The sequence below is a fragment of the Astatotilapia calliptera genome, chromosome 7 (genome assembly GCF_964374335.1).
Source record: "Astatotilapia calliptera chromosome 7, fAstCal68.1, whole genome shotgun sequence".
NCBI lineage: Eukaryota > Metazoa > Chordata > Actinopteri > Cichliformes > Cichlidae > Astatotilapia > Astatotilapia calliptera.
This window is the reverse complement of record NC_137428.1, coordinates 50,556,312-50,582,366: the sequence shown is the minus strand read 5'-3', so window position 1 is coordinate 50,582,366 and position 26,055 is coordinate 50,556,312. Positions and strand designations below refer to the sequence as shown.

General features: G+C 39.4%; 1 protein-coding gene across 10 annotated transcripts in view; it reads left to right on the top strand.

The window, feature by feature from the left end:
• ankrd26 (ankyrin repeat domain 26) overlaps positions 1 to 26,055 on the top strand; it is a 29,712-nt gene that overhangs the window by 3,045 nt on the left and 612 nt on the right. The window contains exons 8-46 of one of the 10 annotated variants that reach the window (XR_013910578.1): positions 15 to 41; positions 2,178 to 2,214; positions 2,303 to 2,372; positions 2,451 to 2,502; positions 2,860 to 4,991; positions 5,213 to 5,393; positions 8,407 to 8,468; positions 8,552 to 8,636; positions 8,889 to 8,993; positions 9,432 to 9,499; positions 9,584 to 9,653; positions 9,741 to 9,785; positions 10,403 to 10,669; positions 10,841 to 10,939; positions 11,023 to 11,093; positions 12,495 to 13,121; positions 14,103 to 14,278; positions 14,557 to 14,772; positions 15,414 to 15,444; positions 15,537 to 15,678; positions 15,844 to 16,057; positions 17,357 to 17,531; positions 18,029 to 18,175; positions 18,296 to 18,758; positions 19,038 to 19,543; positions 19,663 to 19,815; positions 19,941 to 20,116; positions 20,305 to 20,398; positions 20,506 to 20,532; positions 20,937 to 21,014; positions 21,179 to 21,313; positions 21,405 to 21,517; positions 21,983 to 22,124; positions 22,264 to 22,554; positions 22,876 to 23,111; positions 23,255 to 23,486; positions 23,883 to 23,940; positions 25,755 to 25,800; positions 25,905 to 26,055. The exon at positions 25,905 to 26,055 is cut by the window's right edge and continues 612 nt beyond it. Coding sequence is in view for 9 of the 10 variants with exons in the window: in XM_026175277.2 (XP_026031062.2) it covers positions 15 to 41; positions 2,178 to 2,214; positions 2,303 to 2,372; positions 2,451 to 2,502; positions 2,860 to 4,991; positions 5,213 to 5,393; positions 8,407 to 8,468; positions 8,552 to 8,636; positions 8,889 to 8,993; positions 9,432 to 9,499; positions 9,584 to 9,653; positions 9,741 to 9,785; positions 10,403 to 10,669; positions 10,841 to 10,939; positions 11,023 to 11,093; positions 12,495 to 13,121; positions 14,103 to 14,278; positions 14,557 to 14,772; positions 15,414 to 15,444; positions 15,537 to 15,678; positions 15,844 to 16,057; positions 17,357 to 17,531; positions 18,029 to 18,175; positions 18,296 to 18,758; positions 19,038 to 19,543; positions 19,663 to 19,815; positions 19,941 to 20,116; positions 20,305 to 20,398; positions 20,506 to 20,532; positions 20,937 to 21,014; positions 21,179 to 21,313; positions 21,405 to 21,517; positions 21,983 to 22,124; positions 22,264 to 22,554; positions 22,876 to 23,111; positions 23,255 to 23,486; positions 25,755 to 25,800; positions 25,905 to 26,032 (7,919 nt within the window). In the remaining variant the exon portion in view is untranslated. Of the gene's footprint in view, positions 1 to 14; positions 42 to 2,177; positions 2,215 to 2,302; positions 2,373 to 2,450; positions 2,503 to 2,579; positions 2,780 to 2,859; positions 4,992 to 5,212; positions 5,394 to 8,406; positions 8,469 to 8,551; positions 8,637 to 8,888; positions 8,994 to 9,431; positions 9,500 to 9,583; positions 9,654 to 9,740; positions 9,786 to 10,402; positions 10,670 to 10,840; positions 10,940 to 11,022; positions 11,094 to 12,494; positions 13,122 to 14,102; positions 14,279 to 14,556; positions 14,773 to 15,413; positions 15,445 to 15,536; positions 15,679 to 15,843; positions 16,058 to 17,356; positions 17,532 to 18,028; positions 18,176 to 18,295; positions 18,759 to 19,037; positions 19,544 to 19,662; positions 19,816 to 19,940; positions 20,117 to 20,304; positions 20,399 to 20,505; positions 20,533 to 20,936; positions 21,015 to 21,178; positions 21,314 to 21,404; positions 21,518 to 21,982; positions 22,125 to 22,263; positions 22,555 to 22,875; positions 23,112 to 23,254; positions 23,487 to 23,882; positions 23,941 to 25,754; positions 25,801 to 25,904 lie in introns of all 10 variants that reach the window. The other 9 variants (XM_080304595.1, XM_026175277.2, XM_080304601.1 and 6 more) reach the window with 9 other exon arrangements.

Below are 26,055 nucleotides of genomic sequence, written 5' to 3'. Positions count from 1 at the left end.
TTGACTGGCTCTAGAGCATGGAGCAGATGAAGCAGGGAAAGGTATTGCTTTCCTTAGCTAGACTTCGTTAGCAAAATCTGTCTGTTTTTTGTCCCCTTTTTAAAACCATTAACAGCTATGGGGATGATTATTAAATACAGTGGGGCAAAAAAGTATTTAGTCAGCCACCGATTGTGCAAGTTCCCCCACTTAAAATGGTGACAGAGGTCAGTAATTTGCACCAGAGGTACACTTCAACTGTGAGAGACAGAATGTGAAAAAAAAAAATCCATGAATCCACATGGTAGGATTTGTAAAGACTTTATTCGTAAATCAGGGTGGAAAATAAGTATTTGGTCAATAACAAAAATACAACTCAATACTTTGAAACATAACCTTTGTTGGCAATAACAGAGCTCAAACGTTTACTATAGGTCTTTACCAGGTTTGCACACACAGTAGCTGGTATTTTGGCCCATTCCTCCATGCAGATCTTCTCGAGAGCAGTGATGTTTTGGGGCTGTCGCCGAGCAACACGGACTTTCAACTCCCGCCACAGATTTTCTATGGGGTTGAGGTCTGGAGACTGGCTAGGCCACTCCAGGACTTTCAAATGCTTCTCCTTTGTTGCCCGGGCGGTGTGTTTTGGATTATTGTCATGTTGGAAGACCCAGCCTCGTTTCATCTTCAAAGTTCTCACTGATGGAAGGAGGTTTTGGCTCAAAATCTCACGATACATGGCCCCATTCACTCTATCCTTAACACGGATCAGTCGTCCTGTCCCCTTGGCAGAAAAACAGCCCCATAGCATGATGTTTCCACCCCCATGCTTCACAGTAGGTATGGTGTTCTTGGGATGCAACTCAGTATTCTTCTTCCTCCAAACACGACGAGTTGAGTTCATACCAAAAAGTTCTACTTTGGTTTCATCTGACCACATGACATTCTCCCAATCCTCTGCTGTATCATCCATGTGCTCTCTGGCAAACTTCAGACGGGCCTGGACATGCACTGGCTTCAGCAGCGGAACACGTCTGGCACTGCGGGATTTGATTCCCTGCCGTTGTAGTGTGTTACTGATGGTGACCTTTGTTACTTTGGTCCCAGCTCTCTGCAGGTCATTCACCAGGTCCCCCCGTGTGGTTCTGGGATCTTTGCTCACCGTTCCCATGATCATTTTGACCCCACGGGATGAGATCTTGCGTGGAACCCCAGATCGAGGGAGATTATCAGTGGTCTTGTATGTCTTCCATTTTCTGTTGATTGCTCCCACAGTTGATTTTTTTCACACCAAGCTGCTTGCCTATTGTAGATTCACTCTTCCCAGTCTGGTGCAGGTCTACAATACTTTTCCTGGTGTCCTTCGAACGCTCTTTGGTCTTGGCCATGGCAGAGTTTGGAGTCTGACTGTTTGAGGCTGTGGACAGGTGTCTTTTATACAGATGATGAGTTCAAACAGGTGCCATTCATACAGGTAACGAGTGGGGGACAGAAAAGCTTCTTACAGAGGACGTTACAGGTCTGTGAGAGCCAGAGATTTTCCTTGTTTGAGGTGACCAAATACTTATTTTCCACCCTGGTTTACGAATAAATTCTTTACAAATCCTACCATGTGAATTCATGGATTTTTTTTTTTTCACATTCTGTCTCTCACAGTTGAAGTGTACCTCTGGTGCAAATTACTGACCTCTATCATCATTTTAAGTGGGGGAACTTGCACAATCGGTGGCTGACTAAATACTTTTTTTGCCCCACTATATAGGGAAATTTGTTTTGGAAGTGCAATTTTTCCTGCTGCCTCTTAGGCTCAATTAAAAAATAAAATAGCAATACAGTGACAGCAAATATTTTAATAAATACAGGGACACTAACACTAACTAGGTTAGCCCATAAATTTCACTTTCTCACATCGCAGTTTCATGACTTTTCATGTTAGCTAGTATCAATGAAGAACAAAAACTCACTGGGGCAAATTAGAGGGATAACTGAATGATAATACATCTGCTGACACTGTTATGTGGTGAATAAATATATATATAATTTGTGTGTGTGTGTGTGTGTGTGTGTGTGTGTGTGTGTGCCAACATTTAAATCTTCTAAAGATTTCACCATTCAAAAGTTGTCCTATTGAAATATTACATTAATGATTTGTTTTAGATCAGGCTGAGCTGAAAATATGTTTTCCTGCTTTCTTGCAGATTTTGAAGATAATTCTCAGTCAGAGTCACTAAGTCGGTGAGCTAATTTCTTAATGCTGTCTACAGTTTATACTTACAGCCGACTTCCTTGCTATGACCATTTTCTTCCTCCTTCTCTTCTTTAGTGTTTCAAAAAGGGCTGCAGATGATTGGCCATCATCAGATGATGATGATGAATCTGTTTTAATTGAAAAGGTTGGAACTACTCATTCTTCTTTTATATTGTATTGTTGCAATTTTGCCCTGACTTTCATTTAATTTTCTGACTTGCAGAAACCTCTGAAAGTTGACCTCAGCAAAATGATTGCATCTAAAAAGGGAGAAGGTACCAAGAATCTTTCAGCCTTTTTTAATCCATAGTTTGTAGTTTTAGGTAGTAATCTTCTATCCCTCTTTGTCCAGTAGCTTCGGCACGAGCTGACACATCGTTGAGTGGCTCAGACTCTGAGCCAGAAAGTGAAAATAGAGTTCAGAGAATCCCATCCCTCCCAAAGGCTTTGTCATCCAGCAAAAGTCTTCAGCATCCAGTAGATCCCACTCCCATTACCTTCCTTACCAGTGCATCCCACATGACTTCCACTCCGCTTCCACACTACAGAAAGGTGAAAAATTTCTGTTGAACCTTTGTTACATGCTTGTGTCTGACAGATTTTTGTCTTTTTCCCTAAAATCTTAAAACAAGCTGGCTGTGCAGCTGAACAGGGGAAAAGAAAACACTCTGAACAACCTCTGGGTACTAAATCAAGACCATTGTCTCAAGAAAGAAGTTCAGATGCAGATGACTCTGAAGAGGAGGATGGCGAAGAAGAGGGAGAGGAAGACGATGAAGAGGATGAAGAAGAGGAGTCTAATGAAGAGGAAGAAGATGATGAAGAAAGTGATGAAGGGGAAGAGGAGGAGGACGAGGAAGAAGAAGAAATAGAAGAAGAAGAAGAAGAAGGCTCTGAAGAGGAGGATCAGGAGGATGATAGCAACTGCGTGGCTAGCACTACAGAATTTAAAGCCCCTCAGATCACACATGATGCTGGCATCACTGCAAAGAGTGAAACATTTCTAGGAGTTGTACGTGAAAGTGCAGATACCTCAGAGAAAAATACCAAAACAAAGACTTTAAGCACCAACTTCATGCACCCCGCTGGGACATCGAGCTTTGTTACTCCAGCCACATTACATATAGTGGAGGATTGCGTTGTGTCAGCCATAAGAGTAGAATCTAAGTTTTCAGATGAAGATGACAGCCTGGGAAAGAAATATTTGAGTTCATCGGATCAAAACGTAATTTCAGGCCAGGATTCAACACGACATTGTCCAGAAACTCATTCACCAGGCGAGGATATGAAGGAATGTGAGAGAGACACAGGAAAGGATGATGAAGACTCATGGGGCAATAAACAGAATCGTGGTGATATGGACTGGAATGACAGTGATAATGAAGAGGACAAACATTTTCTTGCTAATCAAACAAATCTATTACCTGAAGTTGGCATAAAAAACACAGACAGTACTTCTGATGGTAAAGATGATTGTGGATCGCACAACAAAGTTTCCACAGGAGTGAAACTCAGGTCCTCATGGGGATCTTCATTAGAGGACAGTGATATTGACATACCTGAGGTAAGCAATGAGGTTTTTGATCAGAAAAGCACTGTTCAAGCACCAGAAGCATCATTATTGCATTTAAAAAACACATTGCTCCAGTCAAATGAAGAACATCCAGATAGCCAATGGGATTCTTCATCACCAGTTGCATCTCCAAAATGTTTTACACTTAAGGAGGTTATAGACAACCACAAGTCACTGTCTGGTCTAGGTCCAAAAACCTCTTCTCAGTCCAGAAACCAAGCAGCTGTAGATGAATCAGAGTGGGATTCCTCTGAAAATAAAGACCAAAATGATTTTGGCACTAACTGTAATTGTGAAGTGGTGTCCCCAGTTTCCAAAGCAAATGAGACTGGAGAGATGCAATTAGAGTCTAAGGAAGAAGAGGTCAGAGAAAGTATTGAGAAAGAGTCAGATGACCCCTCACCAGTACTTTCATCGGCACTGGATGATGAAAACCAACTTTTGGGGAATGATGAAGTTGAAGAAGATGAAAGCTGTTGGGATGATGAAGATGAAAGCAATGGCTCAGAAAAGCAAGAGAAAATTGTGATGAATAACAGTGATGTTTTACACAGTGAGGATATCCTGAAGATACCCGACTCAACCAAGCAGTGTTCTCCAAAGTTGAAGTCCACAGCTACAGTACACAAGAAGGTGGCAGAAGACGCTAAAAGGGATAATCAGCATGATGAAGATGGTGAATTGGTTCCTCAGTCTGTTATCGGTGAAAATGATATGCTTGCAGAAAATGTTGAACTGGAAGAAGAAAAGCTGGAGGTTGTTAAGAAATACAGTGTCCACAAAGACGATGAGACGAGTGAAGACTCTGACAGCAAGATCCAGAAGCTGCAGTACGATTTTGTCAATGCTACAGTTAAAATGTGTACAGTAGGAGACGATTCTGATAAAACTGTTGATGGAGGCCTTTGTGAAGGTATCGATGCAGATGATGAGCATGAAGCTAGATTAACTGCATACGTTCCATTTGAAAACCAAACTAGAGTGTTGTCAGAGGAGATTAATGAAAAACCAATAAAGGAAAAGACATTTTCATGCCCACCCATCAAACATCAAACCACAGCTTGTCGGCACAGTGATTCAGATGTGAACACATTTTCAGATGAAGTACTACCTCAGACTGACATTGATGACGTTGATGTAGACTCACCTGATGAGGCAGAAAACATATATATGATATGCTCTGGAATTCAGGTAAAACGGGAATATTTTTTACTTGTGTTTGTCTCATTTAGTTTGGCTATTAATAGTCTGTCCTCTATAGCTAGGCCAAGACCTTTAAGACAGTTATATTCACGTCCTTGTTCCTAGCTTAGCTTGTATGTATATCAAATGTGACCTGTGGATGCATACTCACAGAAAAATGGGATTTACCATGCACAGTTTTGAATATTTCCATTTTTTCCTGCACACAGAAGGAAGATTCCACTGAGGATGAGGAAGAGGATGAGGGTGATAATGACAAAGAGAGGGAACAAGAGGAGGAGGAGAAAGGAGACGAATCAGCTGAGAATGATCAGCTTGAAGAAAGTGGAGAGTCTTGTGACGCCAATTCGCCTGCTCCTGAGGCCGAAGTTTCTAAAGAGAAGAAGAGGGGTAAGGAGTTACTTTCTACAGAACCAGCAAATGCTCATATGTCAGGAAAATGGTGGTCCACAGGAGTTAACAATACTAAAAACCATTGTGCAGAAGTGCTTATTGTAAGTGACTGTTGGATCGGTTGGAGGGTAGCTCTGTAATTGCTATTAGTGTCTAATGTGAGTGTGGCTGTACTGTGCCTAGAACTCCGCCATGACAATAAACCACCAGTCTACCAAAGATCAAAGACCTTATAGAAGCAAGTCTGTAGTATAATCAGTCAGATCTGATGAAACTCCTCAAAACTGACACAATCTTTATTGTTGCAGGATTCTCCGATAGATTTCAATTCAGGATTCTTTTAGTGCCAGTCTCTCTCATTCCTTTGAAACTATTAGTGACGTCAAAGGCCATAGCATATGACTCACAAAATTTTCATACTTATTACTGACCCCATGTGAGGGGACAATTTTTATAAATGCTTCATCATAGGTTGGAGGCCATCATTTATAAACTTCGCTCTCTCTTTTTTAAAAGCTTTTCAAAGCATCATTTTCTAGTGACCCATAGATATAGAGGGACCCCACGACGTAACGGTTCTACCATATCTCCTCACTAAATATATAAAGGCTAATTTACGCTATAGAGCCCTGCTCTTAAAAACTGACAGAGGTGTAACAAGAGCCTGTGAAGCTGAATTTATGAAATAAGTGCTTAAAATTAAGGTTTTTAAAACATGTTTAGCGCCATATTGTATCAGTACAGTGTTACATCACTGTTGTTTGGTTGGTTGTGGTCAATAGACATATTAGTTTGTGTTAGCTAACTAGTAACAGAACCAGTAACCCAGGGGAGTATAAGGAGACTAAAACTAAAAATCGGTTTAAGGGGATCACCTTTGTGCTGCCCCTGGCTCCAACAAAGAGTTTTATGTTAAAATCAAGGATACTGTTCACTTTCACTGTCTGCCTTTTTAAGCAGGAGGTGGTTCCTTGTTGCTTGGCTAGCTGCATTGAAACTGGATGATCCACCTGTTAACCCAATGATGCTTTGTACCAAGCAATAAAAATCCTTGAAGTTTTCACTGTAAAATCCCGTACAAAATAAAAATGAGAGACTTAATCCATGACCTCCACATGCCTTTGCTTTAAAGCACCTTATTAACAACTATCTGGACATTACAAAGTTTTCTGAATGAAAATGTCTGCTCTCACAAAATACCTAATGAATAGAAAAAAATAGACAGTGTTTATACTGGCAACCTATTTTAAAGGCTTCAATTAAAAAAAAAAAAAGTCATTTATTTAAAAATGCTTTGCATTTTAGCTGTAGTGCCGTACAATTGAATGTTGATGTCCAGTAATGTAGCACTGTCCACCAGCTATAACTCAAAAGTGAGATGCAGAGCTGCAAAGCTGTCACTCTTGCCAGACATGGTGTGTAAGAGACAGGCACCCCAGGGGGTTTGCCACTTTGAGCACAAAGAGGATGTAACATAGGCCAGCAGGTGAGCACTAATCACTGTTAGCCTAGGTCACAAGCAGGCCTTCTATAATTACTGGACATTAGTAAACGGATGTAAGCTAAACACGTAAAAGAGTTTTAAGTCATGTCCTTTACTTAATTCTTTGTTTCTTTTTTAGACACTATTTTGGCATCTTTTTCAGTCTAAAGTATGTATGGTTAATGGGAAATGTAATAGGATTAGTAGGATTCAGTAGATGAAGTAGCTAACTTGTCAGTAATTTGTCACGATTATTAATTGATTTTATTAACAGAAACACTTTTTATTGCACTTTCATGTAAATGTAACTCTGCTTTCACATCCTTGTGCTAATTTCCTGCTAATGTACAAATCTTTGCATCAAAATTCACTGTTTGTCTTAGAAGAAAATCACAATTTAAAAAAAAAAACTTAAAACAGTTAAATCAACAGGGTTTTACTTTTACATTATGCTACATTCCTTTTAGTTACAACTTAATGAAATGAAGGTGTTGAAATAGGGTGTCCTAAATACCATCACTTAGAAGCCAATACAGACTTTTTCTCTAGTCACTGTACCTGCATGACAGATGTGAATGAAACTTGTTACAAAGTACATGACAGGTGTGAGATTCATACAATACAGGTATTTTCAATTTGAAAAAATAACCCTGTGTAGGGACATCATCTTTTTCATTACTCACTGTCTGTACTGGACAAATGTTTGGTGTTTGCGTTGGTGATTTTGGTGCGCCTTTGTGATCTGGACGAATATGCGGACGTGTTGCACAGGCTCACTTTGTTGACGACCTCTGAGTTGGTGTTGGGAGATTCACGTCAGCAGCCATTGCATTCTTTTCCTTGGCCTTCATGTATTAGTCATGCTAGAGTTAGTGGTGCGTGTTCAGGTGGCTGAATGAGTTACTTCTGTTGCTTTGCAGCACAGACACAAGTGAGCACTCTTTGCGTATGATTTCATCTTGGTTATAATGTTGTGCTAAATTCAATGTGTTTCTAAACAACAGATGATGATCTTCAGCTTCTACTGTGTCAGACATTAGAAATTTGCAGTGTTTTAACATACTGTTCCTTGTTGAAGAAACTTTATGCTGTGCGGTGCAGCAAAAAGCTGTAATTGACAAATGGTCAGGTGCTAATTTAAGGTGTACTTGATTTGCTTTACTTTGGTACAGCACGCATTTCCAGTATTGTCTCATGAGATTCATGTTATTATGAGAGGCTAAAAATCTTGTATCTCATTCCTGGCTGAATAAAGGATGCATGGAAAAACAAAAACCCTTCCACATTGCAGTTTTAAAGAAAATTTTTGCCATCATTTAGTGAGTTATTTGTTTAGCAATGCTCCACTTCTTCACAAAGCTTACCTTAAATAATCAGCCTAGTAAATTTGTTTTGTATAATTTTGTGGACAAACAAAACAACACTTAAACTATAGCTGTAATTACTAGACCTAGGAAATGAAATAAGCTGCACTTAAAAGACTTTTTTCGTCCTGTTGCTAACCATCACTCTTAATGTTTTAAACAGATTTCCTGTCTGAGCTGGGTCTAGAGGGGGGTGAGGATGACCAGAGTTCATGGAGCTCTGAGGTACAGTAAAGATAAAGTTTTAAATGACATGCAGGATCCAATGTTTGCCAACCTGATTCTCACAGACCAGCCGCAATTTTCAGTCCCACTCAGAAAACCTGAATGTTGACGAGCAGAAACGAGGATTAAATAGTCAGAATGAAGGAGAGAAAGAAGAGATTAAAATGAGTAAGTCTACTTTGTAAATTCCTTTATTTGTTTTGGATTTTTTTTTTTCATATCATTCCAAGCACCATTTCATGCTGCAGAAACAGTGAGACTTTATTTGATCGTAAGTATAGAAAAGTGTTCTTTACTTTGTACATTTTCTCTGTCAGTTCTGGTTCAAGCTTTAACATGATGTGGAATGTGCAGTGCAATATAACTTGTGTCAATCAAAAAGCCTCCAACATTTTTTTTTTTTTTACGTTTCTTTTGTAGACTTGTTATATGTTCCCTCATTTGTAAGAGGGGATAGAGGCAATAAGATGGCAGTGCTAGAGCCTCGGAGGAGTGTAGGCAGGCCAAGAGTCAGCCAGGGAGGGGGTATGAATATCTTGATTTATAGGTCAGAGGATCAGCATGCAAACCATACCAGAGGCCTGAACTTCACCTCATGATCACAATAATAGAATGCATGCAGTATACTGTACTTCATCCTGCCTGCTGTCCATAAACCTTATTTTGCCAGATTAAGTGGCCCCCAGGGTTGCACTAAGCTTGCTTGTTTTCCACAAGATTTTGGCTTAAATGTTATTCATATTGGCTGATGCTGAACTTGTTACCCAATGAAACACTGCTGGGAGTTGAAATGCTTTTCTAAAGGCTAAGCATGTGTGTTCATACTAATTAACAATGAGCTCATTTGCATGGGAATGCTTTTTACAGAGTTCTGGAAAACTCATCCAGCTTCATCAATGTTGTTTGATTTTTCATAGACGTTGTGTTTTGGCAAATGTAAGTAAGTCATCTTGCCTCTTACAGTTGCCAGCAGCAGTAATGACAATCTTGAAGGTGAACCTGCCGATCAGTACAATAAAGTACAGAAAGAGGTAGGTTAAGCATTTTATTTTATAAAAAATAATATTATCTGTAATTCAGTTAAGTAAAATAATAATATTTTCCCTTTGTACTAGACCGAGAGGGCAAAGTGGGTACCACCTAATGTTTTGAGGAAGCCTGAAGGCGATGTCAGCCGAAAGACAGGTGAATTTATTCAAAATCAAATGAAATAATTTGTTACTGTGAAAACCTTTTTGATTTTTAACACCATGCTTTGCTCCGCTTTTCTAGATTTAATGGAAGAGCTTGATCTGGGTGATGTTGATGATCTGGAAGGTAAGCTGTAACAAGGATTTTTAGATTATACATTGTAGAGTTTGCTGAAAACGAAATAGTGTAATATGGAAAGCAAAGGTTCCATGGATCATAAAAGCAATAACTGGACTCAAGTTGCAGTAACACATTTTTAGAACATTCTTGCATCAATTCCTAAGATTTTGCTCCCTTTTCTCACTCCAGGCTCTCTCCTTTTTCTCCCATCTCTATCTGAGAGAACCATATAACTCAAGCATAGCATCAAAAAACCTTGTCCCACCAAATCTGTAACCATTTGCATCATTACATATATGCTGCCTGCAGTTGTGCTGCACACCATCAGAAACTTTTTTTTTTTTAGGCTTGTGTTTAATACTGAGTTTTCTATCTTTTATTTTTCTCATTAAACCTTTTTAAGCTCAAAAAGCAGGTCAGTAAAGATAAATTAAGAAACTAACAGTTTTGTAGCTGTGATTTCTTCCCTGAGACCCCAGTAGTAGTTTGGTAGTGTAACAGCCCACCTCTGATCTTTTCCATTGCTGTGCATCAGTGTTCTCCCACTGTAAACTCTAGTCTTCAGCAACAGATTAGGCTCATTTGGTTGAACTGATATAAAGCTTCCTGCATTAATTTGACAGATGCATCGGACTGGGATTCAGCCAGTACTGCCAGTATGGGAGCCCAGTGTGGTCACGGGGTTGCGTCCCCTGTAGTTGAGAAAATTCCAGAGTGCTCCAGTTCATCTGATAAGGACCAGGACAAAGATGATGTTGCCACAGCAGCACTGACGCATCAGAAGGGCATCAGCCCAGACGAGAGACTGCCCAGAACACCCTCTCAAGCTGTTCCTAAGCCCCAACCTCGTACGCGGAAGACGGTCCCTCAGAAACTAGAGAGTGAAGAAGGTAATGCATAGCAAGAACTTTGATGTTCTTTCTTAAACATTGACTTGTTGTTGTTATTATTATGATGATTATTATTGTCATCTTTATTATTCACATGAATAATAATGATTAAAAAAGATATATTCCTAACCTATTCTTGGCGGTTTTCCTCTTTTATTCGTTCTAATTCAGAATCTGATTGGGAAACCGAAAACATAACATCTCGCGAAACAGCTGAAAATGACAATCCACTACAAAATATGGCTGAGCCTCAAACAACGGTTAAACCAAGTAAGGTTCTTTGGTCTTTTTAGCGTTACCTTTTTATGAACTTGTGGCCTTTGCTTTGTCTGATGTCTCTGTTTCTTTATTAGGGTCTGCTGACCCCTCACTGATGGAGAAAGACAGTGAAATCATCACAGAATTTGAAGAGCAGCAACAAAAGGTGAGAAATAGTGGTAAAATGGCCATCCCTACTAATGATTGATTATTTTTGTTTCAGACATGGAAAATAAAACGTACCAAGGCATTCCTAATCAAAGGAATAAACGGCGCAAAATGATATGTTCTGGTAAATTTGTTCACACATATTTATGACATTGCTTCATCATTAGATCATTTGTAATTCTGGTAGACAAAATAAATATGTTAACACCATTGGGCTGGCCTCAAATTAACCTCAAAATTACATCATGATATTTCAAGAAAAATCTAAATATTTTTTAAACCAAAATTAATGTTTTATTGATGTTTGCAGCATTTATAAGTGTAAGTCAATAAAGAGCATTTTCCATTCTTTTTATTTTATTTTATTTTTTATTTATTTTTTAACTGTGGATAACACTGTGGATCTGTTGAATGAAGTTGCCAGCTGCAACAGCGTTATAGTGACACAGTATCATATCCAGTGACACAGCATAAATGTAATGTACAAAAGTAGTCTAGGTAGTGTTTTCCCTGGACATGTTGGGTAAAAGTACAAAAAAACTTGTATTACCTTGTACCTCATCAGGAGCTGCTCAGTATTGTCACATTTTGGGTCAAATTTTTTAAGCAGCTGCTTAAAGCCCTCAATTTCCTCCATGTAACCACATCTGGCATTTCAATCAATTTGCCTCTTGCCACATGGAGTGTATCTACTGAGTTCTCTATCAGTACTTGCTGGAGTCTTTGTTTACACTCCATCAGCTGCTGGTATCTGTGGTGCGTTTTTGCCTCATGTTGAAAAACAAGTTGTTTCTACATTTAGCAGCAGCAATTTAAAAAAGTATAAGTGCTATGTTTTTTCAGAGGTTGTTGAAGTGTCTCCCACATGCAGCTGTTTCTCTATAGCTACACTAGGGAACATAAATGTATGATGCTATTGCAATGATATGCAAAATGACATTTTTATATCACATAAAAACATACTGGAATTATCATGGACAAATAAAATGACACAACCCCAAAAATGGAATTTATCCTATACTCTAAAGAAAGACCACTGCCTCTTTCAAGCTTGCAGGTGGCACACACATTATTATGTCTGACATCCTGATTTGAGCTGCTGATTCTATTTGACTGCATATGGTTTCCTGACAGCTTTACTGTGTTTACTACTGGCATGTTTACCATGCCAGAAATCACTTATTTCAGTTTTAGAGTCTAAAAAGAAAAAGGTCAGTCAAGATATCAAGTATGTTATTTAATAATCCTGTAAACATGAGTATTTTCTATGATGAAAATATAGGAAGAAGAATGAGAATGCACTGTTGCCTGAATATTTTCTCGAATATTTTATCAAGTCTCGGTTTTTGCATTTTTGTCTTGTCTGTTCTTTGTTTTATGTCCACTCATGCCATCAAAGGAGAAAGATGATGCAGTAGATAGAAGTGAGTTAGATCTAAATAAATCTGACAATAGAAAAAAGGATAACGAGTTTAGAGATCAGTGCAGTGCTGGAGAAAGCGGTGGCGTGCCATGGGAAAAACGTTATGAGAAGCTCTGGGTAGAGGTGGAGAAAAGAGAGGTAAAGTCCACCTTCAAGAGTGTCGCTGGTGAATTAAAAGAAAAGTTTGGAGAACTGTTTAAATCAAGACATGACATCAGAGAAGAACAGGCCACAGCTGGCTCCACCTCTGCAGAAGAAGATTCAAGTGATGAAGAAGATGGGGAAGTCATTGAGCGTCCTACTGCGAGAGCAAGAAGCACTCCCCTTATCACCATAGCTGAGCAGAGAGAGTCTGGACCAGAGGACTCTGCAGCTGAATCGAATGTAAACTCCTTATGCGAGGACAGGATGAAGGAGCAACCAGCTTGTGATGGGACCGTCACAAGCCGTGCTGATTTACGTCAAACTGAGGAGAATACTGCAAGTTCAGAAGACGATCTCAACGAATTTGGTATAAGTCAGCCTCCCTTCAGACGTTCAGCACCTGTTCCCGGTGTTTCTGGTGAAGAGTTGGAAGAGGACGTGGAAAAGTTTAAACTTGAGGTAGGGATGCTGAAGGTTGTCTTCCTCGATATGGAGAAAGAAAAAGCCCAACTTCAGAAAGAGGTAGAGGATGGCCGCTCCATGCGTAGTTCCTTTTGTCTGCCTCGCTTTCTCTTTTTCTCATGTCATTCATATACTTCATTTCCTTCTTTTACTCACCTGTTTCCAAGGGCTCAAAGTGGCCGTTCATCGTAGGTGTGTGTGCGTATGTGTTTGGGGGGGCTGTAAGATTTTCCATGTCATATATGTTGTCTGTAGATCTCATTTCAAGTAGAAGTGAGGTTGCATGTTTCTCAATGAATATTTGTGTCTTTAACACACCTTAAAAAAGGTAGAATTGAAGAAATTCATTTTCAGTACACCCACCCATCTGGTACCATTTTGTCGATTGTCCTTCTTGATTGCACTTTGACATTACACAAAGGGCAGTCTTGTGTTTTCTTTTGTCATGTCTAGCTTTCTGCTTTGCATGAGTTTTGCATGTATTGTTACATCGGTGTTGTATGAATTCTCTGTTTTTAGGTTTTGTATGAGGTTTGAATAAATAGAGGCATTCTTGGCTCTAAAAAGAATCACCATAGTGATGATATAAATGTGTTGTTGTTTATTGTCTTTTTATGCATGCAATGCTTCAGTTTTTCTTTGTGCTTGTCTTTATTAAGAGGTATGAGGATTGTATTTTGGTCAGCCTTTTGAGTTATTTGCTGTTTTTCTGTGGAAACTGATACGAACTTTAACTCTTTATTTAAAGTTGATGACATTTTCTCATTTTAGTTTCCAAGCATTGCAGTGCATGGAAAATATGTCCTTATAATTACATTAAAGGTGTTAGGTCTCCAAAGGGAAGGGTGGCACTAAATTATGTATGACAAAGTGAACAAGTACCAACTCCAAAATGCATCTTAAAAGGCTGGACCAAACCTGTTACAGTTAGAGTAAATGTCTAAAGGCCAGCTATCAAATATTTTCTTTTTCCCTCAGATTGGAGAAGGGAGAACAGAAATTGAGGTTGAGGTACAAAAATCAAGTACTTCCCAGGTTACTAGTGGAATAGCATTGGAGGAAACTGGTATGGGGAAACCTGAGACCAGCTTAGGATGCATGTCAAATCAAGCTGAAGCACTTGACCAGGAGCAGCAGCCCGAGGCCGCCATGAGGTATGTGCAGTTTTGCTTTGTAGATTCACAGTTATCGTCAGTAGATGTTAACGATTGCTCCCTTTATTTCAAAGCAATACGTGCACAATCCTCTAATCAGATGTTGGGCTTTTGATTTTTTTTTTTTTTTCTTTTAGCAGAGAGAGTCCAGTTTTAAGTTGTTTTTGTTTTGTGATGTCTCAAAGGTTTTTTTTCTTTTCTTTTCCATTAAAAATTGATACATTGTTGCATTTAAAAAGCCACATGTCGCTGATTATCAGATTTATTGCTCTCTGTAGCACCAACAGGGCTCCAGTGCAATTGCATCTCCCAGTCCAGCTAACCTGCATTAGCAACAAACAAGAGAAGCAAGCTGTAGTGGAGACTTTACAGTCAGAGTTGGTCCGAGGGGCCCGGGGCAGCAGAGCCCCTCAGACCAACACACATATTAATGGAGATCCTCTCTGTGTGTTTGACGATGGCACTTTAAGTGAAGTGTCGGATGATGAAGGAAGGTATATATACAGTATGCCCTCATATGTATCAGTTCTACCTCTCTGTCACTAACCCGTAAGGTATGTTCAGACTGAACGCAAAATAAATTATACACGGAGCACAAATCTGTATATAGCCAGAGGAAAGTATTGAATAGGTGTGATATGTCAAATATTCAGTCTAGGTGCAGAAACTGAAGATTCTTTGGATAGTTTTTGTAAAACTTGCACTACTTAATATAATAAACCTTGTATATTTGTACATTTTATACAAGAAACCTAAAAATAAAAAGGAGAGGCACGTTATTTTTTTAGGCACGTTATAAGATCATGTTTGAGCATTAATGATTTGTTAGAAATAAACCCAGATAATTTTGTATCACTGAAGTGGTAAAATTTGCTTGAATAAAAAAAAAACCCAGGTGACAAACATTTTGCCTTAAGTCTGAGCAAAGCTTTACAATGTTGGATCTTGCTGATGATTAGCATGCATTTGTTCTTTATTCTTTTCACTCTTTAAACTAACTGCTACCTTCCTATTACTGGATCGTATACTGCATTATACCAAATACACTTCCAATAACTTGTCTCAGAATTAAGGAACATCCACATTATTTTTCTGAATGACATGATTTTCTTCTTCTTTGCGTTGCTTCGCTCAGTTTGGCAGCCAGTGGACCAAAGAACGATAAGGTAAGACACCAGTTCATACCTTGAAATGAAAGTTTGAACACAGTGAACAGAAAATGAGTAATGTTAATGTTACTTATTGTTTTGATATTCAGGACCGTGAAGAGTTGGGAATGGCAGAAGATTTTGATGAACTCACTCAGTCCTCAGACACAGCCACAGATGATGCTGATTCACCCACTACAGGCTACAGTCACGCCTCCCTCCTCATTAAGAAACTGGACTCAGCAACTTTGGGTACCGATTCACCTTTTTCCACACATAAGTTAACTAATAAGTCTTGCTTTTTAGGAGTTTGTGACACAAGTTGTTTATATGTAACCTACCTTTGAAAGCAAGACCTTCTGTGTGCCGTGAACATAATGAAACTCCCATCCAGCCTCCATCTGCTGTGTGTCACAGACTCAACATGTGTAGTGAAGCTGCAGAACATTTTCCATGAATATGAGCGCTCCATCAAAAAGGGAAAGGATCGGCATAAGTACTTGACTGATAAAGTGGTCCTGCTGGAAACTGAGAGACGAGACTTGAAGAGCTCTTTGGAGGGCATTAAAGATGCCAAGTCTGCCATGGAGCGGGTGCAGTTGGAATTACAGACTGAAGTTACAAATCTCAAGTAATAAATAAGTCCATTTATTTTATTTTATTTTATTTATTTTCAAAAAACTGGAGCACTCTGTAGCCATTGCTTTACAGCTTCCTATCTACTGTTTTGCCCCTTTTAGCTTTTCAGAATAAATTTAGACTCAATTAATTGGTCAGTGCTAGGGGTGGGTTTTGATAATCGATTTTCTGATTTAAAATCGATTTTAGCTTAAATAATGCGATATCAATTCATTAAATCTGAATCTTTTTTAAATATAAATGTATTTTCCCCGACACTCAGACTCTCAGGTTAAACCTCACAAAACTATGTCAACAACCACCAAACAGCTGAAACAGTAAATGAGAGCAGGAAAACAGAATCTGCAAAAAGATACAAAGCGCGCACCCAACGCATCAAAACCAGTGAGATGTCAGCTTTCTCACCTGACGGGACGCCCCGTACACAGACATGCCGTCGGTGCTGGACGCCGACATCTGACAGATTCTGATGCTGCAGGTTTTGTCGCTCTCCAACTAAAATTCACTGAACCAGCAGCAAAAGAAGCAAAACTACGCTTCACATTTCGCTTCACGTAAACATCGTCATCAGTTCCCTCTTACTTTTGCTGTTTTGGCACAGCTCTTTCTCTCTCTGTGTAATTTAAGAACAGTTTACCATCTCAAATTTTTGTTTTCTGCATTATTCGCTTGCTTTTTACCCACCAGTCTACTGTTGTTTACAGCGCTGTCAGCCGCAGTTGTTTTTTTAATTAATTAATTAATTTAAATGACTTCTGATAAGACTGTCTGAGGCAAAGTTGAATCGAATCGTGGACTGAATCGGGACCTTGTGAATCAGAATCGAATCGATTCTAGAAATCAGTAAGGATACCCAGTCCTAGTCAGTGCCATCTCAGCTCATGGGGTTGCTGACAGGGAAACAAACCCCCCCACATACACACCTTTTTCCATCCAGATAATCACCTACAGAAAAATATAAATCACCTTCATTGGCATGTAAAGAAGCATTTTAATAAACTTTCATAAACGTCCAATGTAAAGTAAAAAAAACAAACAAGCACAATAACAAAACAAAAACAAAACAAAAACTGGTGTTGAGGCAATATTGTACCACAATTGAATTGTATAAGGCACACAAGGCAGGCGGGGTTCAAAGTCAGGATCAGATTGTATACTACATGCTAAGGGTGAACTTCAGCAGGTAGTCTTGACCATAGAACAACATGAACAGCTTTGTCGATCTTTTTAATGTTCTTACTGTTTATTTTGATAATGCTGACTTGAACTTTATGACTGACACATTGTGCAGATTTCAGCTGAAACAAGAACAGGAGAATCACCGCCACACCACCATGAAGTACAGTACTGCTGCCGATAAGATGAGGAGGATGGATGAGGAACATCAGAAAGAAATTCAGGAAATGCAGAAGGTGCACATGAACCTTGAGCTAGAGATTAAAAGACTCGTTAACAACATGAAACAGGTACATTTCTTAAATTCCTTTTTTTTTTTTTTGTGAAAGTAAAACTGTGAAAATGTGTTTTTTATCTCATTATAATTATTGTATTGTATTTACTACCGTTGTCATTGTATTAACTGTTTAAGCCATAATTCAATCATGTGAAAAAAAAAGTACACTGTTTCAGGTTTGACATATCAGGATATAGCAAACATGAATTTGTCCTTACAAGGTTTTAAAATTAGTATTAAATATCTAATTAAAAAACAAAACATGACATATTGCACCATATTATTATTTATTTAGGCGGTAAATTGTGAGCGGTAGTTCTTAGTATTTCTTTTGTTTTAGTTTTGTTTCAGATCTACTTTTATTTTCAAATGATTATGTAATTGGCATGGTATTATTTTTAATACTAATTAATAACATTTTTTTTTTAAATTAATGTTGATGTAATAATGACTTTCAGTATTTTACATTATTGGTGTATTTATTTATTGTCTGACACGTCACCTGTCTAGCTTGAACAGGCCCACAATGAGACGCAGAGACTGCTGGCTCAGGAGCGCAGTGCACGCACCCTTCAGGAGAATCTTCTGAGCAGCCATCTGAGGAAGAACCAAGAGATAGAGGAGGAAAACAAAAGAAACATGATCAAAAGCAGTGAAGTAATCATCATTTTAGAACCTTTTTTTGTTGCCTTTAGGTTTTGAAAATTTAGTTTAAATGTCTTAAGGATTTAAAAAAATTTCAATGTTTAATACATTTGGAAATCCTGACGTCCACAGGTCTTATCTCAGCTCACTGAAGCCAGTGACAGGGAGCGAGAGTTACTGCAGCAGACCGCTTCCTTACAGGAGCAGCTCACCCTCCTGAGGACAGACTTTGAGCGTTTGCAGACTCAAAGCAGTCTGAACGAGAGCCATCTTATAGAGGCGAGGGAGATACTGAAAGAAGAGCTTGAAGAGGTACGACGGGAATCCCAGCTTAACAATGAAACCATGGCCCAAGTTGTGTTCAACTGCAAAAACCAGGTTACAACCCTTAAATCTGAAATGGCAATAACAACGTCCCGTCTGGAAAACGAACGTCAGATTCGCGAAAAACTGGAGGAGGAGGTTGAATTGAGTCGTGCTCGTCTGGCTGCAGCTGTAAAGGATGCCGAGCTTTGTCTCGCATCTAAGTCAGAAACTGAGAAGGCTCTGCTCCGGGAGAAAGAGGAACTTCAGCGTCTCAAAGACAGATTCACTGGTTAGTTAGACCATCAATATCACCAAGCAACAGAATTTTATAAATTAGATTTTTTTTAAAAACACACATTTAGTCAACTAGGCAAGTATTTTATGCTTTCTGTCAGACTCATTCTGTTCCTAGAACCATGTGAACCACTCTTATGGCACACCCATTTGCAATAGCAGAATATGAATATGTCAGGTTTTATTTAGAGACAGCTGTTTCAATTAATCTACACCAGTAAGAGGATTCACTCACATGGTATTTTGAATTTGTCTCTTGCATTTATTCCTAAAGGTGAATCAGCCAGTCAGCGTGAGGAAGTCAGTAGCCTGTCCCAGAAGTTGGCCAAGGCAGAGTCCCAATCAAACAGCATGGAAAATGAAGTTCATCGTACCACCATGCAGCTGACGGAGAAGGGCGTACTGCTGGAAGTGCTACAGCGGGAAAAGGACCAGGCAGTCGCTCGTGTCAAGGAGCTAGAAAAGGCTCTGCAGACTCACAGGGAGGAGGTCAGCTGTAACAAAGCACGTCAAGAGGCTACACAAGAGCGGCTAGTTCAAACGCAGAGCGAAGCCATGTTACTAAGACAACAGCTAGAAGAGGCCCAAAACAAAGGTGCTGCAAAGGAGCGTGCTGTGACAGATGCCCAAGAGCGCTTCAGTGACATTTTGTCCAAGCTGCGCTCTGACTGTGAAGAGAGGGTACAGTTACTGGAGGACAGAAATAAGGAGCTCGCCAGTAAGGCGGTGGATCTCCACGATCAGGTCTACAAGTTGGAGGAAGACAAGAATGAAAGAGAGGTAAGATTGAGAATAAGAAAGACCTTACTCCTTCTCCAGAACCACTTTTAGCCTTTCTTCCACATATCAATTAAAGCATCTCTTCAAAACCTCCCTTTCTCTGAATTCTGCGTGCACAGACTAGTCTGAGGCAGCTGCAGCAGGAACTCGCCGACTCACTCAAAAAGTTGTCAATGAGCGAAGCCTCTCTGGAGGTCAACACGCGCTATCGCAATGACCTGGAGGAAGAGAAGACTCGGCTGCTCAAAGACCTGGACAGACTCAAAGGAAAGGTATTAGTGGGAAATGAGGCCAACTCAACTTTGACTTAAATTAGATGGTTTATTATCTATATTTTTAGGGTATAGGGCAATGGTGTGGTGATGCTGATGATGTGGATGCGGTTTCTGTCATGCAGCTGGAGGAAAGTGAGGATGAGTATGTACAGGCAGAGAGACGTATTAACAGCCTGAAGAGCAGTTTGGAAGAAAGGGAAAAGGAACTCTCAACTGCTGCTCAGAAACTCCAGGAGGCGCTGTCTACCTCAGCTGCTTCTGACACCACGATCAAACAGCTGGAGGATGCTGTGCAGAGGTACTTACCAACACATCTTATCCAGATATACATTTGAGTTTTCAGTAGATATCACACATGCAAACATTAAATATAACATAGTTGGTATTATAGAACAAGCCAACCTTATCACACATAAATAAATATATATTATAATTTAATTCTGTCTGATAGAAGCATCTTCAGCCATATCTTTTATGTCATGTCAGGCTGGAGATTGAGAATGCCAGACTAGAAGCTGCTGCGAAGCAACAGTCCAACAAAATTGATGCACTGCAGAAAGGAGCTCAGGAAGCTGCCGCGGTGAGTAGTCAAAGTCCTGACACACACAGGGTGTTCATAATTTGCCATATCTACTAGTTTTTGCAGTGGATCATTATTGTATTTTAAGGTTTGCAATCTTTTTCCAGCTATCTGGCTGCTCACCTGGAGGAGGGGTTGGTATTGTGGATGTAGACTTAGCTTTTCTTGTGTGGGATCACATTTTATACTTTCCAAAATAATATAAGTAATGAAATCAGATTGTATTTGGATGAAGTTTTTTGGTGCTTAATGAGGATTCCTGCTACACCAGGAATCCAAAAATAAGCAAATAGAGAAGAAATATATTTGGTTTTGTTGAGTTTTTCTTGTTGTCTGAAAAACAAATGCTAATGCAAAATGTTCTCACTTTACTCGGTGTGTGGGGTTTTCCACTCTGTGTATTCTTGGGTTGCATGGTGCATGTTACTTCCTTTAGTTTTCTCCTTTCCAAAATGATGAAGAAAAGTGTAACAGTGTCACCATAAAACCAAAATCCATCATTAGTGTCCATTTAAGAAGCTTTTTTTCATTTCTGTAGGTTCGAAGTCACTTGGAGGACATGGTTACGAACCTCCAAAGCAGTAAGATGACCTTGGAAGACCAACTGAATAGAGAGGTTGGTGGCATATTCTGTTTCCTCACTATTAAAACAGTTGTTTTCAATTTCTTACTCTAGTCCTCTTTTAAAATCTTTATATACGTACGTACGTACAGGAGCTCCCATCTACAGATTTCCTGTTTAATAGATATATATATTTTTTGTCTTTTTTATTTCTTCAGGTCCAGAAGCAGAGCTTGCTCTCTCACACAGCCCAGGACTCTCGGGCCTTGTGGGAGGAGGAGCTAAAGGGCCGCTCTAAGTTGGGAGTTCGATTGGCAGAACTTGAAAAGGAAAAAGGAGAACTGAACAGCCAGGCCAGCAAGCTTACACCTCTGTACACAGCCTAATGTTATGAAAACTGAGATCTAGGACTCGTGAGTTATCTGGCTGTTGTTTGTGTTGCAGATGGAGATCGAAAAGAAGAAAGCCAAGAAAATAGCAGAGCAGAAGAAAGCTGTTGATACTCGTCTGGATCAGGAGATAAAAAGAAACACGGAGCTTCAAAAAGAAATGTACAGGTGACCCCTAACTTTCTCCTCGTGCCCTCCTTACCTTTGGCAGTGCCTTATTGTGCTGTTTAGGTACACCTAGGATCCAGTAGATTGCAGCCTTTCCTTGCTTTTGTGACTGTGGTGCACCAGTGTCTGTATTCAGAGTAAGGATGTGCTTTTTTTTAATTCCCAGACAAAATGTATGTTTATAACAAGACTTTCTCTTTAACTGATGATTTATGATTTGTATTTGAGTTTGTATTAAACATCTGTTTTTTGTGGGATACAGTTACCTTAACTTTGTTGTATGATAACTGGCCTGATTTTAAAAAAGAAAATCACAACTTAAATGACTTACTAATGAAGTTTATGCTTTAATTGATGTTTGCAGTCATTTTCAGTTTTAGGTCAGATCATTGGATTGGTTTGTTTTGATAAATGCTTTGTCTTTATTTCTCTATGTGAAATTGACTTTGTGTTTATGGATTTAAGGCTGCGAACCTTATTGAAGACTGCAAAAAAGAGAGTGCGCGATCAAGACGCTGGTGGTGCTGAGTTTGGCTCTCCTATGAGCAGCATGCGGATGGATCTGGGCAGACACACTGAGGGGCACTTGGGGCGAATGAAAGACAGGGTTTGTCCATCTGACACAGCAGATTTAAACCTTTCCAGTATTACCCAATATCTTACAGAACGTGCTATGGCTCTAGTGTCAGTCTCCTACATGTAGCTTTATACATCAGCTGTCAAACATTGGCCTCCTTTATCCTCAGGTGGACGATTTGCAGGTGCAGTTGGAGAAGGAAGCATCTCTTCGCAGACAGCTAGAGAAGGTGAACGAGGAGCTCAAGGATCAGGTGTCTTCCTTGAAGAGCATGAGCCACAGTAATGATTTGCTTGAGAGGAGTAAGAGGCAGTTGGAGGAAGAGGTACTGGACCTAAGACGCCGAATGGAGACTGCTCAGGTTGAGCAGAGCCACGTGGAGCAGTACCGGCGCGATGCAGAGGAAAGGGCTCGGCAAGAAGTACAACAGAAGCTGGAGCAGGTTAACCTGTTCCTCCAGGTACCAAGCTACAGCATGCACAACGGGAACACAAATACAAAAACTTAAAATAAATACATTTTAAAAATGAGCATAATACAATTAGAATGAGTGATAATGATAATGTAGCTGGTGTGTGAATGACATATGTACATGGTTTCTGTGATTACTATATGCCTGTCCATTGTATCCAGTTTCCATAAAAAGTGAAACTCTATGCAAATAAAGAATGATATAGTTATTATTTAATATATATTATTTAATCCAATATTTAATTTAAAAAAGTAAAAATACATGGCCTAGAGATCTGATTTATAATATTTGTTTATGTTTTTGTTCCAGTCCCAGGCTGCATCACAGGAAGCTCTCGACCAGATTAAAGCTGCCAATGAAGCTAGCCTGCGCTCTCAGCTGGAGCAGCGAATCCGGGAGCTGGAGGGGGAATTGGGCCGGGCCCGCACTTCCCAGCAGGAGAGCGTTAACCAACGCGAGTCCACACGCACAGAGCTTGAGAGATTCCGCCAACTATATACAGAAGAACTGCACCTACGCAAGTCTCTGGCTGCTAAATTAGAGAGGTCAGAAAATCTTACCAGATGTTCCATGTGATACTTTCAAAATCAGTGCTTGTGTCTAAAGCTGAATATGTCATAAAATCAGTAGATGCAGTCAGCTGGTGTGATCATGCAGAGAGTTTGAATTTGTTGTTTTCCATCCGCAGGGCCAACAGTCGGCTTGCAGAAGCCAATTCCAAGTTGCTCAATGAGCGCAGCAGGTCACTGATCACAAATGGCAGCCTTGGAGCGCCATCGCTTGACTTTAGCTCTTTGGCTTCACCAGCCAACTATGGAGCCTCACTTGGGCCCCTCAACAGGAATCTTGGTCTGGGATTCTCTCTCCTCAACCCTGTGGCTGAGGGACAGAACAGCAGGGTGGAGGACTACTTAGCCAAGGTCTGCATTAATCATTAATGTGCGCGCTCACTCACTCATGACGATTGCAGGGAATTGTTTTTTTTCTGTAGACTAGTTATCTATATTGAGCCAATTCATTTTCATAGTCATGGCATCCATGGTGTTATTTTGTAACTACCGGCATTCAGAAATGTTGCTTTTTCCCATGTTAGTGTGTTGTTATGTTGTCATAACTGCAGAGAACATCTCTGGCTGTTTAGGTGTTTTATCTCAAGTATTTTAGATTGAGAGAAAACATTCCTATAGATCTAAAGCTATTTTATTTTTTTTCTTTTCTCCTCTTTTCTGTTCTTTTCCTCCTCTTGCACAATTTCTGTCTCTAGCTACTATTAAAGTACTTTACATCTAATCTTCTTTTATTTCTCACTGTTTTAGCTTCTAGCTCAAAAGTCTGTCTCTCACCTCTCCTCTCTTCAACCAGACTCATAATAAGGTGTGTAGATGTGTTTAGCTCAGTCCAGTTGGCTACTGTTTTCCTCTATCTTGCTTATGGGATTACTATGGTTCTTTTTCCTAGCAAACATTAATGTTTGGGATCAGCACAGGGAAAATTGATTAAAAAAAAAAAATCAAATCCACTGAGATTTCTCCATGAATGTCTCTGTCCCTTACCCAGTTATGGGTTATTTGGAAAGGTAAAGGAAAATTAAGGTATTTATAAATACCTTAATATAAAATATGTTATGTCAAATGTAAGTATTTTTTATAGCATTAAAATAATAAAACAAAAAATATTACCAGGGTAAATGCTTAAATATAAAAATGTGTTGGGGTTTCAAAAATGTGAAGAAAAAAATTACAAAAAAAAAAAAATCATAGAAATCGGTTAATTTTACCTGTGAGCTGTGACTGTAGTAAGTCAGTATGCCAGCAGACATCTTAAACGTCTTTGCTTTCAGTGGACTTTCTCTTTGCTCTTTATTTGTTTAGTAGATTAGAGATAATGTGGCTCTTTGTTTCATACTCATATAATATTATATGAGTATATTTTGCTTTGAAACCCAAATGATCTGTATTTATCATACAGCACCTTATTCCAAGCATGTGATAAAGGACAGAAACAGCCGATTAAGATACAAAGAATCATAAAGATCATGATCAAATGAATAATCAGTCACTATAAGATGTACCAATTTGTTGTCTGACACAACAACACACTAACAATTGTATTTGCATTCTGAGGAGGTAGGACAGGCATAAATATTACCAGCATATATCCAACCCTGGTCAGTATAAAACAAAGATGTAGCTTCTGGGTCAGAAAAATTAAGCCAATTAAGAAGTGCCTTAAATTCTATCTAAAGGCTACAAGATGGCGATAGCGTGCCGTTTCTCAGTTCCCTCCCTCCTCATCACATTCGTTTTTTGCAAAAAGGATGTCAACAGAAACAATCATGTTGAGAATCCAGTGGTTGGCGTCACAAAAGCTACATCAGTCTTTTTTTTTTTTTTTTAATTTATACGAAGTATGGATACGAGTCCTTAAAGGTTTTATGTGCTTTTGGCTTTTTGGCTACAAAAAAGTAGCCAAAAAGCTTCATTTAATTAACAAAAATGAGTTGTTTAAATTTATAATTCACTCTTTGTGTCATTGATATCAATATTATTACACAGCACTGCACTTAAAGCACCAGTCACACAGGCACAGACAACAGTTAGTGGCCACCATGGGGAAAATGTTTGCTCTCCAACAGCTTTGAGATGTTAGAGCAGGGGTGTCAAACTCAAATACACAGTGGGCCAAAATTCAAAACTAGAACAAAGTCGCGGGCTAACATTAATATTTATTGAAGATCTAGATATAGGAATGAATCTTTTCTTATGGACTCAAACAGGTTTTGCTGAAAAACTGAATATGGAACAAGCAAAGCTTAATACTAAACGATATATATATATTAGCTGTATAATACCAGTAGGCCAGCTCTAATAGTAATTTGGTATGGCTTTGCGGGCCAAATGTAATTAGGCTGCGGGCCAAATTTGGCCCGCGGGCCAGAGTTTGACACCTATGTGTTAGAGGATCAGCTGTGTGACTGCGGCTGAAGGTGCAGCTTGCATGGTTGGCATGTTCTGCTGTGTTTCATTTACGTGTACTGACTTTCTTGCAGTGTTTTTCCACTATTTAATGTTTGTAATATTGAATCATTGTGCAAAATGTTATTCATGTGTCTGCTGCTTCTTAAAATGTCTTAATACTTAATGTTAAGACCATATTTATTTTCTAACTACAGCTTTCTCTTTTTTCAGATGCAGAGTGAGTTGGATAGAAGCATAACAAAGGAATTAAACAATGGTGAGCGCTGTGAAACTAGAGAGATGACAAAAGCACAGTGGCATTGTCTCTTATGAACCAGAACCTGCATGTAGATGTAACTGTGATCTGTCTTTGGTCCTCAGCCACAGCAGAGCTGGATGTTGCCTCCGCCCGTATGTCACCTGTGGGATCTCCCAGAAGGGAGTTGGACCCAGTTAGCAGAGCAACGCAACAGTACTTGGAGGTACTGAAGAAGAACAGTATGATCTGACCGTCATCTCGTTTCAATCAGAC